This window comes from Akebia trifoliata, chromosome 14 (genome assembly GCF_017979445.1).
Source record: "Akebia trifoliata isolate Shusen 1 chromosome 14, ASM1797944v1, whole genome shotgun sequence".
Taxonomy (NCBI): Eukaryota; Viridiplantae; Streptophyta; class Magnoliopsida; order Ranunculales; family Lardizabalaceae; genus Akebia; species Akebia trifoliata.
This window is the reverse complement of record NC_141388.1, coordinates 27,611,496-27,625,477: the sequence shown is the minus strand read 5'-3', so window position 1 is coordinate 27,625,477 and position 13,982 is coordinate 27,611,496. Positions and strand designations below refer to the sequence as shown.

The 13,982-nt window shown below is 34.2% G+C and overlaps 1 protein-coding gene across 4 annotated transcripts in view; it reads right to left on the bottom strand.

The window, feature by feature from the left end:
• Positions 1 to 13,982, bottom strand: part of LOC147386653 (folate-sensitive fragile site protein) — a 58,410-nt gene that overhangs the window by 20,593 nt on the left and 23,835 nt on the right. For 2 of the 4 annotated variants that reach the window (XM_086422548.1, XM_086422545.1), the window contains exons 5-7: positions 12,354 to 12,393; positions 8,500 to 8,545; positions 1,109 to 1,167 (exon numbers count right to left, since the gene is read on the bottom strand). In XM_086422548.1, coding sequence (XP_086278674.1) covers positions 1,109 to 1,167; positions 8,500 to 8,545; positions 12,354 to 12,393 — 145 coding nt within the window. The remainder of the gene's footprint in view (positions 1 to 1,108; positions 1,168 to 8,499; positions 8,546 to 12,353; positions 12,394 to 13,982) is intronic. The other 2 variants (XM_086422547.1, XM_086422546.1) reach the window with 2 other exon arrangements.

Genomic DNA, 13,982 nt, shown 5'->3' with positions numbered 1-13,982 from the left:
ATCTTGTTTAGTTTATCCTCTACACTCCTTGGAATTGAAAACAATGACTGATGGTAGACTGGAATACAAGACAATGTGCTTTTGATCAACATGAGCTTGCCACCGTTCGATAAATATTAACTTTTCCAAGAGCTCAAACGTTTCTCCATACGCTTGATCACCGAATCCCAAATAGACTAATTTCTATACTCTGCTCCAATTGGCAAACCCAAAAATGCTGATGGAAGCGCCTCCTTTTGACAACCAGAAAAGCCAACCCATCTAGACACCCCTTTCAAAATGTTATTTAACCAAAAGCTAAAACAAAAAAGAATTGAAACTTTATAACTAGGGTCAGGTCTATCCATGATCCAATTGACCAAAACATTGGTCACTAAAAGCTAACTATAAATAAAATTTTGGTATTTTACAGTACCCTCGATCATTAATTGAGGTTGGGTACTTTAGGATTGTGACCAGCATTGAATTCGCTTTTTAATCATTTTCTAGACTTTTTATTTTGATTTATGGTGGATTCAGTGTTGGATCATAATTCATGTTGCCTTTGGTAATTTAATTTGATCTCAAATCCATCATTCTAGGATTTGTCCTCGCTATCCTGCATCAGCATGTGAAAATAGTAGTTTTATAGCTAGAAAGGATGAATGACACATTCTCTATTGGTAGGACCAGTCCCCCTTTCTCATTGTAGTTTCAAATTCTTGACCATCAAATAAATCTTCATGTTTAGATATGAATAGTACTTGTATAGTTCTGTGAATGATACCTATGAAGAAAGTATTACGATGAACAATAGTACTCTCAGAATAAACTCATATGAAAAATGAGCTTTCATTGCAATTAGGTCCGTGGATTGCAATAGAAAAAAAAAATTGCAACATTTGTTTCAAAATGTTTCTGAACATTTCTATCTAATTCTTACTTTCTTTAATCACTTGAAATGTTATGAATAAAATGCACTTTTTAGTATTTAAAATGTAATGTTTCAGAATGTACCAATTAAATTTTGGGTAAAATTTTCAGATACCAAACCCTAGAAAACAAAAAAACAAACACATTAAAAAATCTTGCACAAATCAATAACGAGTTAATAGGGACAAACACTTGCCTCATAACTTGCTAAGCCGTCTTTTTCATAGCATTGTTTGCTGCCGCATATGAACTGTCCTGTTGAACAAGAGTGTGGTTAACTCATATCTTGTTACCATTACGGGTTTTACCGAAGGTTCATTGAGAGTTCAATGAACAAAAAGAGCTGAAAATAAAATCAAGAAAGTACGACAAGAAAAAAAAACTATGATAAGAGTTGGCAGGAAGGATATGTACACATTTAATATGTCTTGAATGTTATTAGTCACAACACATAATACCTACAATAGTACCATGTACAGCTGGATAACTGTAGGCTGCTCCTTAATCATCCTAGAGTTGTTATTTAATATTTTTTGAAACAAATTCTTATTGTTTTTAACCTAAACATGTAATAGCATGTTGTACTATTCAGATATCTATATATAATTTACTAAAAATACCAATAATATTTACTAATAATAAAAAAAAAAATACCAATAATATTTAGCTTAATAAAACTGAAATAGTTGAAGAGTACCCTTATATCGGATAGGATACCCGACCATGCACTTATTCCCTTCTAATTGAAATCAGTTAAGGCGTAAGGCCGTGCACTATGCGAAAGGACAATGATACCCTTCTCATAACAGAAAACTAAGGAGAGATCTATTTGATACGGTTGCCAAAACATGCTTTGACACCCATCATAATAAACTAGTTGTTCCACATTATACTCTCCATCAAAATTCCTCAGGCTTTAGAAACGTGTTCCCCACAACAAGTTTGTTTTGCAGGAAGATGCTAATGATGGGTTCCTCCCCCTTGACCTCCTCATCCTTGAACCTCGTCCCTCCCTTGCTACACACCCTTTTGATTTGGGATGATGGCATTCACTCCAACACCATTATGGGTTAAATCAATCAATATTTAAGCGGGAGGTTCTGCTAACTTCCATTGTAGACACCCCATTTTGTCGGAACCAAGCCCGAGAACTCAAGAAATCATACGGACAAGGGCTTGGCTTAAATATCTCACGCAAAAGAGGCCCACAAGAAGGAAGACTAAATTCCATAGGCCTTTCCAATTGGCCCAGAAACCCCCAATCTGTACCTCATGTATAGACAAACTAAATTTTGGCCTGTCCTCACCTTAGGTACGGACATTCTAAAATTTTGCCTGTCTACATCTCACTTATGGACAACTGAAAATTTTCCCTACCCTTGTTTCACCAACAAAGAATACAAAACCATTGAGGGGGGGGAAGGGGGACCATTTTTTTAGGTTTCACCCCACTAACCCTTCTTTCTTTTGGGACCAAAAGGCTTTTAACCTCACCTAGCCCTTTAACTTTGTTTCCAAGATAATTTTGTCAAGCCTTTCATTTTTTTTTTTACCCTAGTCCATTCTACTTTTCACCCCACTAACCTCTCTTGCTTTTAGGCCCACAAGCCTTCTTACCTAATCAACCATACTTCATCATCATTCAACACTCTACAATTGGTCTTAAGGTAATTATGCCCATTCCCTCATCTTTGACCTTGGTCGCCACAAGAGAGCAATTACCTTCATACCCCTACTTTGTTGAGACTTGCTTTATGGCATTTGACCAAAAAACTCCTCACCCCTCTCACATTTCAAAGCCTTTTCTCCCAAGTTCAACATAATTTGACCAAGGGATCTTGACACTTTTACCCCCCAAAGAGAATTTCTAGAACTTCATGTGCTTTTAGCCCCCAAATTTATGGAGGGCAACAAGGTTCACTCATTAAGGTCTTCCTAGAAATATTGTGAATTTGGGGAGATTTGGACTCTTTTGCCCCCAAGACTCTCTAAAGAATCCTATAAATAGAGGTCTATTCCAAGACAAAGGAGAGGCAAGTTTGGAGTACCAAAATTCCTTTTTAGAAGCCCCAAAAAGTACCAAAATTCTATTTCATTTGTTTTCCCAACCATCCTAAGTTAGAACACGAAGGAGAAGAAGAAATAAAGAAAGAGAAAAAATGACCAAGGTGGGGTGAACACCCTTTTTTCTAGATTTTTGCGCTTATAGTGCCCTTAAGCCTCCCTTTCATCTTCCTCCATTATTTACTTTTATACACTTTTAGCTTCTTGTAATGTAGTTTTTTTTTCCTTTCTTTTTAATGACATAAGGTTGAAGAGAGTAACTCTTTACTATGTCCATAATAAACTCCTAGAGAGTATCTTAATATTCATAACAAGTTGTTTTTATTTCCTTTAGGTTTCAAGCACTTTAAATTCCAAGTTTAGTTCTTTGCTTTAGTGGCATGAGGAGGAAACCTTCACCACGTAGAATAATCTCTCTTTTCTAAGTCTATGAAGAAGTTCCTCTCAGAAAATAACATGCAAGCACACTTGTAGACACCACTCTTCTAATTTTTCAAAGTGACTATAGGTCAAAAGAGTGAATCTCTCTACACTTACCCTTTAAACTCTAAGTCCATAAAAAACAGTCCCTAGAATACATATGTATATAGCTCAAAATGATGAAATCTAGATTTACACCAAAAAAACCTCAAGCTCACAAAAAATTACAGTAAACATGTACTTTCTTATATGACTTGCTCATTTAGCCCATTTGCTAGATTAAGAGGTCAAACTATACTTTTTTTTATTTGTAAACATTCTACTATCTTTCTAAACTCTAAAAGATAAAAATAAAATAAAAAATTAGTTTTAACTTCACATTTGGCCAATCTTTGGTGGGTGAAACAAGGTGCTTAACACCTTCCTTGACTCACAACTGAACCTCCTTACCTTTTACCTCTTGGTGAAAACAAAAATTTGAATCACTATTTACAAAAAAAATCAGATTTTAAAAACATCTTTTATGATGTTCATTCACACCTTGAACTCTTTGAATGGGAAGTTGCCAACCTATAGTGATGCTTGAGAGTTTAAGACATTAAACCTCATCTACTTGGGTTTAGGAATTGCCACCATTCATAGGGCTTAAGGTGTGAATAGACACCATGAAAATGATTTTAGAAATCTGATTTTTTAGCAAATAGTGACTCAAAATCTGGTCTTCACCTAGATGTAAAGTGTAAAGAGGTTCGATTGTAAGACAAGAAAGGTGTTAAAGACTTGTCTAACCCACCAAAGATTGGTCAAATGTGAAGTTAAAATCAATTTCTTTTTTCTCTTCTGGAGTTTCAAAAGATAATAATTCATATTTACAAATCAAAAGAAGTATAGTCCGACTTCTTAATCTAACAAATGAGCAAGTCATATAAGAAAGTACATGTTTGCTGGAATTTTTTGTGATCTTGAGGTTTTGGTGTAAAATTTAGTTAGATTTCACCATTTTGAACCTCAAGCATGAACTACATACATATGTACTCCCTTGGGAGTATGTTTCTTGTTGGTTAAGCTCTAGGGATACATCCATGGGTTGGATGAATCCATTTAGGAGACTTCATCTTATGTATTAAAATGTATTCTTTAGAGACTATTTTTTTGTGGACTCAAGAGTTTTAAGGGTAAGTCTAGAGAGACGCACTTTTTTGACTCTTAGTCACTTTGAAAAACTAGAAGAGTGGTGTGTGCAAGTGTGTTTGCATGCTATGTTCTAAGAGGAACTTATTCATGGACTTAGAAAGGGGAGATTACTTCACATGGTGAAGGTCTACTCTCTCCTCCTCATACCATTAAAGTAAAGAAACTAAGCTGTGAATTTAAAAGAAGTGCCTGAAACTTAAAGGAAATAGAGATAACTTACTATGGATATTAAATACTCTATAAGAGTTTATTATGGACTTAGAAAGATGATAACTTCACATAGTGAAGATTTATTCTCTTCAACCTTATGCCATTAAAAAGAAAGGAAAAAAATTACATTACATTGCAAGAAGCTAAAAATGCATAAAAATAAAAGCGGAAGGAAAATAGAAGGGGGGTTAGGGGATACTTTAAGCACAAAAATCAAAAAATAAGATGATCACCCCACCTTGGTCTTCTTTTCTCTTTCTTTCTTCTTCTTTTTCTTGTTGTAGACTCTTAGGATGGTTAGGAAAAGAAATGGACATAATTTTGATACTTTGGGGAGGCTTCTAAGAAGGAATTTTAACAAAATTTTGATACTCAAACTTGCCTCTTCCTTTTGTTTTGGAATAGGTTTCTATTTATAAATTTTTTGGGAGACCCTTGTAGGAAAAAATAGTTTAATTTTCCTCAAGTCCACAATATTCCCAAGAAAATCTTAATGAATGACCCTTGTTTCGCTCCCTGCCCTTTTCCTTAATGGTCATTCTTATGCTTTTGAGTCTTACCAATCAAGATCATCAAAAGACAAATGAGTAAAAGTAAATGAAGTTCAAGAGAATTCTCTTTGGAAGTAGTGATGTAGATAGGCTTGCTAACAATTTTCTCAATGCTTATGATCGAGTTAAGATGCATCGAAGAAAGAAATCAACATTGACTATGTCAAATCAATTTGACCAAGTCAACTCAATCCAATCTTTGACCGGCCCTCAAGACCTAGTCTAACTTCTCTTAGGAATTTTTATTTTATTGAGTTTCTATTTTTAAGTTGCTTAAGTAGTCCTAGTCAATTTCTGTTTCAATTTTAGAAAGTTTTTTTTCCTAATTAGTTTCTCTTTCAACTTTATAAAGTTTCTAATTTGTTTTATGTTTATATTATTCTCTAAAATTTTATTTTATTTTTTAGGTTATAATTAGAAGTCCTTTTTGTGTCCAAATTGAGTTCTAATAAGATTTGAAGGTTAGTAAAATGCTACAGATAGATTAGAAATTACTTTTTAGTATTGTAGAAGGTTTCTAAGTTGTTATGAGGGAGTTATCTATATAAGGAGTTCCAATAAACAAATTCAGTAGTTAGTTTTTCTTAGATTGATTAATAAAATAAAAAAGAAGAGACTTTTTCTCTTCTTTGTTTTTACTGAGCATACGAACCCCTATTGGTTCTTAATTTTAGTGTTTGCGATTGATTTCCATCAATCACAAACCTAGATTGAAGTTTCTAGTCTATTTTGCTAGACATAGAGATTTTCATTACTCCTAGTTCTTGGGATTTCACCTTAGAACCTGACTTTTAACATAAACTTTACGTTTGTGTGTTGTACCCTACATCAATTCTTGTGATTTCCCCCAATGGCTTTGTGTTGTCCGTAGGTGAGGTAAGGAGAGGGAAAATTTCTGTTGTTCATAGGTGAAGTGTAAACAACAATCTCAAATTTGTCTTGTCCATACCTAAGGTGAGGATAGGCCAAATTGGACTTGTCTATACCTGAGGTACAGACAAGCTGGGTATGGGCTTGTTTGAAATGCTCCCTTGGACCTTGGATTCCTTCTGGTGGTCTTTTGAGCTCTTTTGTGTGAAATCTTCAAGCCAAGCCTTCTACCGTCTCAGGCTCAGTCCGGAAAAAATGGGGTGTCTACACTTATGATAGTGCAATGCGGTGCCAACAAGGCAGTTTTGGTAATATTGGTGTGAGAATGTGGCTTAAAGCTCACGACCTTGTGGAGAATGTGAAGGAATGGTGGGACTGCCCCTTTAAAGAAAGGGCATGATTGGTTTTCCTACTTAAGTGATAAAGCTCCCAAAGACCAGATCAAGGTATGGACAAAGGAACTGCTTGGGTGAGTAGTCTTAAGAAAACAACGATTTTAAACAATTTTGCCTCAATAACACAAAGTAGGTGGGGGATATTTTAAATGATAGCATCTGATGGTGTTGTAAAAAAACATTGAAACAGTGGAAGGCATTGGGGCGGTGTGGAAAAAAGGTTGTAACAAATAGTTGTCCCCCAATCTTGCAAAAATGGATAGTGCAGAAATTCATCCCTCAAGGATCTTTTATTTTAATCTTCTTTCTCTTCCAAAAATGAACATTTTGTCTAATAGTTCAAGATTTGGGTTGGGAACGATTTGATTTTGAAATTCAACTTCAAAAGAAACCTGAATAACTGCAAAATCAGATTAGTTGTCGATTTTGTAGACACCCCATTTTGCATTAGCCAAATTTTGCAACTTGTCACTCTAGTTGTTGTGGATTCAAAAAACTTGCCAAAAATGACAACAATACCCAACATCAAAATGCACTCAAAAATCGTGCTACGCGTAGGAAACAACACTTCCAAACATCGAAACCAACAATTCAATATGAAACAAACATTTTCACAAAAAATGATAAACCTTCCAAAAATGACAAAAATGACCCTAATCAGCCCACACCAACTTTCCACATTGAAAAACTTAGAAACACTTGAAGCAACCCTCTTTAATGAATTCCTTAAAAAAATTGAATCTGGAACATCTCAAAACCTAAAGAAACACTATCCCAATCTGAAAATCCCTCCCAAGGGCAAAACAATCATTTGCTTGAAGGGTACATTTGCAAGTATAATCGATTTTTAGGTCCTCGCTTTTAGTGTGATCTCCTTTCGGAGCTTAGAGTCACTCCAAATGGGGTGGTTGATCAAGAAATTGAGGGGATTATTTCTAATCTTTTGCTTGAAGAGTACATTTGCATATTAAGGCGTTTGAAGTTAAAATGACATTATTATTCTCATTTCCATGAGGTATATAGTTTTTCTTCGTTTTTGGGCTCTCAAATACTTGTGCCAAACTGCCAATGCATAAAGGAACCCTATTGATCTTCATTTCCACACTCCAAGTAGTTGATTATTGTAATTTGTTTATTTATGAGTGTGTTTTCAAGTCCGTTTTACCATTCCTATAGAATCAATGAAAATTTTCTACTTACATCCATTGTTTCCACAACATTTCCACAAAAATTCTTTTTTAGTTTCCACACTGATCAAAATATTTGTAGGAATATCTCCATCATAGACTAACTAAAATAGACAACCAAAAATAAAAACAAACAAATATATATATAGGACTAGGATCAAAATCTAACGTTTTATCCAACGTCTATAAACTAGGGTTAGAAGTTACGGAATGGGCTGATTTTTGGTGAGGATGATCTCATCTCCTGACCAAAAATCAACCCATTCCGAAACTTCACCCATATAGGACAAAACACGTTGGCTATATCGTTGGCTGGCGAACCTAGCCAATATATATATATATGTTGGGATAAGCTTTTGATCATAAACAATTTTAACATTTTTTTACTGTTTCCATTGTGTACTTTTCAATTATAAAGAATTGAGTTTGCAAGAAGAATAAAGATTATTTTTGGCCCCTACATGCTTCAATGAAACAAGTTCAATTCCATCCAGTTTTTCAATACTATACCTCTTTGACTAGGAATCCACATGCTTTAACAAACATTTGTAATAAGAAAACTAAATTCAGAATGTATCATAAACAGCAAGGCAAAGATAGAACATGGGGTCACAAAGACATGATCCTCGGTGGTTGCACACCACAGAAGGAGTTATAAAATAAAGCAGAAGTATGATTATAAAGAAATCTGGTCACCTTTCCCAGATATAACTTCCTTTTCCGTCCTCCATCTTAGACCAATCTGTGTAGGACAAGCCGGTCATTCAGAACTAAGCTCACTCTAACTACAACACAAACATGTATATATATAAGCAGAGTCGGTGCAAATTTACATCCAAAATACCACCTTTCGAAATATGTGAAGAGGGTTCAAGTTGGCTGCATACTAGCAAGTTGAATTATTTGATTTTGACCAATGAAAATGAGATAAAAAATCCTCATCAAAGCCTTATCACAAAAGTTTGGGATCGGCTGAACAAATCATGTTCTTCTATTCAATCATGTCCAAAGCTATGTCTTCTGCTAATTCAAGAGTGTTCATATACGCTCTCACTACCTCAATACACTTCTTTTTAGTGTTCCCCTTGATCTTTTAGAACCATCAACTTCTGCCTCATTCTAATTGGGGCAGTTATCAGTTCAGGTTGCACATAACTAAACAATCTCATTCAATTCTCCCTCAGTTTGCCACCTATGGGGGCTATTCATACACTTTTTACGACTGTATTATAGAGACTTCTTTTTGTACAAACCTGACCTGACAGTTGGTTATCCCTGAGGTTTTGTATTCCTTGATGATGAACAAGCATGTATAATCTTCTCCCATGATGAAGATAAGTACCATTCTTAGGACATACAAGGACTCCACGAAAAATTTGAAATTCCAACATATTGGAAATAATGTCGTTTCCCTAGGTTTTCTATTATTTCTATGTAAGAGCATTTATGTTCATTCACATATTAGTTAATATAAATATTTACCAAACTCTTAATATAAGACTTGACAATTACTTTTCCACAATTCTTTTTGGTATCAGATCCCTAGAGGACCAATCGACCTTGGTTCTTTCCTCTTCATTTTTTGAGATCTTGAAGTACCATCTCCTCCCTTTTTTTCTGCTTTCAATTTTATTTCACTAGTGGCAAAAACTTCCCAATCAAGGAGAATTGAATGGGCATTAAATCTTAAAGAGTAGATTTTAATTTTAATTTATATTTTTATTTTAAGGCTTTAATTTTATGTTTTTTTGAGTTTATTTTCATGTTTTATTGGCACATGGTTTTAATATAATATTAAGGGCAGTTTGATAACTTTAGGATGAGTTTTATTTAAGTTTATTAGGGTTGAAAAGTTAGGAGAGAGAGTTACGAAAATTAGGTATTTTAGTTTTATTAGGACTTTTGGTTGACTTTCCTTATTTATAGATTGTATTAGGGTTTATTTATGGAGAATGAATGGAATAAACAAGTTTATGTTTTCTTTGAATGTTTGTGCATTCAACATGATTGATGCCATGGAAATCATTGGGGTGCTTCTAAAGTAAATATTTTTTTATTTCTTTTTTTCTTTAATCTTCTTCTTATCATCTATTTTCTTTTTTTATTTGTGAAAAATTAAAAAACCATCAAGAATCCTCTAATCCTTTCTAGAACCCAACCCATTAATTTTTGTTTTTCAAATCTTGAAGTCTTGGATTCTTGATTTTTAAAATCCCTTTCTTGATTTTTGATTTTTGAAACCTACAAACTTTTAACCATTTTCTCTATCCTACAATAATTGAAATAAAATTTTCTTCTTACCTTTTGGATTTACCCCTATCCTAACCTAAATTGTAAACCCGATCTCAAATCCATAATCTTTACCCAGTCCTAAACCAAATCCTTAACTCAATCCACAACTAGATTTCTTTAAATCCCATATTTTTCAAAAATCAAATTCCATTTTCTTATCTCCCCTCATCGTCCTGCCTCACTATTGCTACTCCGGCTTTTGTGCTTCCACTCTTTATGAGCCATACGTTTTCTTCTCAGTCTTTAAATTTGTGGCATGCTCGCTTAGGACATGCTAACTTTCAGCACTTTTGTTCTTTATTTCCTACTTTAAAAAATTCTTGTAGTGGACACAAATTTTAATGCTCCGTGTGTGAACTTTCTAAACACACGCATACTTCATACAATCCTCACATGCATCGATTTAATACAATGTTTGATTTAATTTACTCTAATGTATGGTGGCCTACCCTTCTTTAGCATGTTAAAGCTTCTTTTTGGTTTTTAACCAAATTCGATTAGTTTTCCCTCTAAACCCTTTTTAGCAAAGTTTCAATAAAAATATTAGAAACCCCAAATTTCAAAATTAAGCGGTTACATATCAGAATTGACAGAATTCCCAATTTTTACAAATATCTCTTCCTTTCTATAGAAAGTTAATGTTTAAGTATTAGAAAATTTACAATTTGGTTTTGAAATTTCATAGTTCCTAGGCAAGAGAACCTATAAATTGGACCTTGCATACAACTTAGCGATAACCAATTACTATTAGAGAGGTACATTCTCACATTACACATCCTCCACAAAAAATTGGTGAGGAACTAAATGTATCAACGGTCTCTCACATTGGAAAGGATCCACTGATGTTCGCAAGGAATTTGAAGATCAATCGTTCTAGTCCTTTTTCAAAATCCCCATGAGGAGAATACACAATCTCAAAGCTTCCCTCCCATTTTTTTTTCTTTTTCAGTTTTTGGAGGTAAATTTTCTTCCTTTTTGGTAGTTGTTTCAGCTTATTTTTTTTGTAGATTTATAGTCATTTGAGCATGATTGCATGCTAGAATAGGATAAATGCATATTCTTCTTAGTAGGCTTGATGTAGCTTAAATTTAGCTCTCTTTAGTTGTTCTATTATGTTTGGTGCATATCAGGACTCATGCCTAGTTAATTTTAGAAGAGGGCATGAGTTTAATTGCATTGATTATCATAAATAGCATAGTTTTCATAACTTTGCGATTCAAATTCTGATATTTATATTAAATCCCAATTAAAACTAATAAGATTTTCCTTTACCTATCAATTGATGCTTCTGAAATGTGATATGGAAGGTAAGATATCCTAAATCAGCCAATATTAGTCAATTGGCTGGTTGTTTTCCTACAGATCAACCAATCAGATAGATTTCCAGAATTTGCATTCTAATATTGAAAAGATTATTTAGTAAGAATTATTTAAATATTCTGGAGGAAATAAATGAAATAATTGGTATAACTTAAGAAAATGAACAATAAAAAAATAAAAAATAAAAATCATAGGTTAGAAGTATCTAGTGCTAACAACAGTTTTGTATCCTGTGGAATTAAAGATGTTGGGCATATAAAGGTATCCGGGAATCATGGGTCCGAAATCCCAATTGTGCACTCTCTTGTGGTTGAATAAATTCAACTTTCCATGTATTTAATAGCATACCAAGAATTTGGACAATGTATTTGATTCAAATATCTTTTAAACAATATTCTTGTGACAAGACATCTATAACTCGAGATCCCAGAATGTCAAGAATAATGAGGATTGAACACATGGCTCAATTGGACAAAGATTTATGTCACTATATTGAAATCACAAGAATAAATTACAGTTCCCTTCAAAAAATAATTAGAGTACTGCTAAAAGTAAACCCAAGGCATGATGTGTAAACAGAAGTAATGAATTGAAAAGGGAAAAAAATAGCATTAATTAAAACACGGAGCACTAAATATACCAAAATGATCTATCATTCATAGAATGAACATAACATGCTCATATCTGTTGTAAGAAGCATCAAAGGCAACAATCAAATGTTTGATAATGGTGCTCTTTATAATAAGTAATCTTCATATAACTATTAAAAGAAAAAAGGGAAACCCATCATTACCAAGTGAAGTCATTGAAACGGGTATGGAAATTTTCAAAAGAAATATATATATACTCATACATTAGATACATATTAAGCACAGCAGTAGGTGTTAAACATTTATCTGAACAATCCAAGATAGGAATCTAAGACAAGATGCTCCCACCTTCCCCTTCTTGTATTGTGACATGTCGGCAATGCAGTATCTTAAACAAGTTTAAGGTCAAGAACAATGTACCACCACAGATGTATATATATATATATATATATATATATATATATATACCAAATTTAGTAAAAAGAAGTTGCTTGTAACCCCCAATTTAGATGGAAGACGCACAAAATATTAATGTAAAACATTGTATACAGCATGAATTAAATGCTAACTTGTACAAAAGGGTAGGAAATGGATGTTTTGTATAACAAGTAGGAAAGAATGTCATTTGCCTCAATTTTTTTTGTACACTGGACGAGACTAATTAACTTTTGACGGGGACATCATAGGCCCATGGGGCAGTTTTTGTTAGGGTCTTTGAATTTCTGTTTTTAGTAGTGGGCCTCTTTTTATGCTTTCATTTTAAGTGGTGGGCCCAAGTTTTATTTTCTGTTATTAAGGGGGCCAGCCACTTAAATGACATGTGGGCACCCACATAAGAGTCTGTACATCTTAGAAGCATTGTTTCAAATCTCTATTTGACATCTTGTCTCTTTCATGGACAAGACCAAGTTACTATTGGAAATAATATAGTTATTTCAGTCCTAGTTGTTTTTAATAATAGCTTTTATTTTTCTATTTCTTACGTGTAAGGACATTTTTGTCTATTTACTCTTTTATTAATATTAATACGTGCCAAACTCTCAGAAAGAGACTTCACAATTATTCTTGGTATCAGAGCCTAGAGGACCCATCGACCTCCTTTGTGTTCCCCTCTCTGGTTCGTGGGATCTTGAAGTCTCCTCTCTCCTTTTCTCTTCTTCCTCCCTCCATCAACATCCCTAGATTTTTGAAACCTAATAACCTAACAGGAACTTCGTTAGAAGATCTCCCCTTTGGGGGCTTTTTTTTTCTTCTTTTCTCATCTTCCGTTGATCACATGTTACGATAGGGATTCTATCAAATTTTTTGCATGCTGCGAAAATATCTTCTGCATTGTGCTTCTACGCTACGATAGGGTTTTGATCTTTCATAGGTTGATTAAGTTGATTTTTACCTACATTAGGGTCTGTACTTGTTGCTTGCAATAAGTGTCTGTGGGCTGGGATACTTGCGACAATAGTAGCAGACTGTTTGAAGAGTAGCGACAGCATAACTATTGTTTGAAGACTTGCGAGAACAGTAGCAAGCTGCTTGAAGAGCTACAACAGCAGTAGCAAGCTACTTGGTGACTTGCAACAATAGTAATAGGCTGTTTGAAGACTTGCGATAACAGTAGCAGGTTGTTTAAAGGATTACGATAGCAGGAGGACTGCTTTTGAAGACTTGTGACACGTCTGTTGGACCTTGAGAAGAGTTCTACAAGTCTATTGGACCTTGTGGACAATTGCGACAACAATAAAACTGTTTGTGAAGGCTTGATATAGGTCTGTTGGATCTTGTGAAGAAGTGCGATAGTAGTAGAACTGCTGACCTGTTGTGTGGGCTGCTTTTAACTGTTGTGTGAGTTGTCGACAGCAGTAGGAATGTTGTCTGTGTGTTGTGACAAATTTGTTAGATCCCCTGGAGATTTGCGATAGAGTAGGACTGCTATTTGTACTGCTAAGAGACCTGCGGCAGTGTTGTTGTCCCCCTTCTACC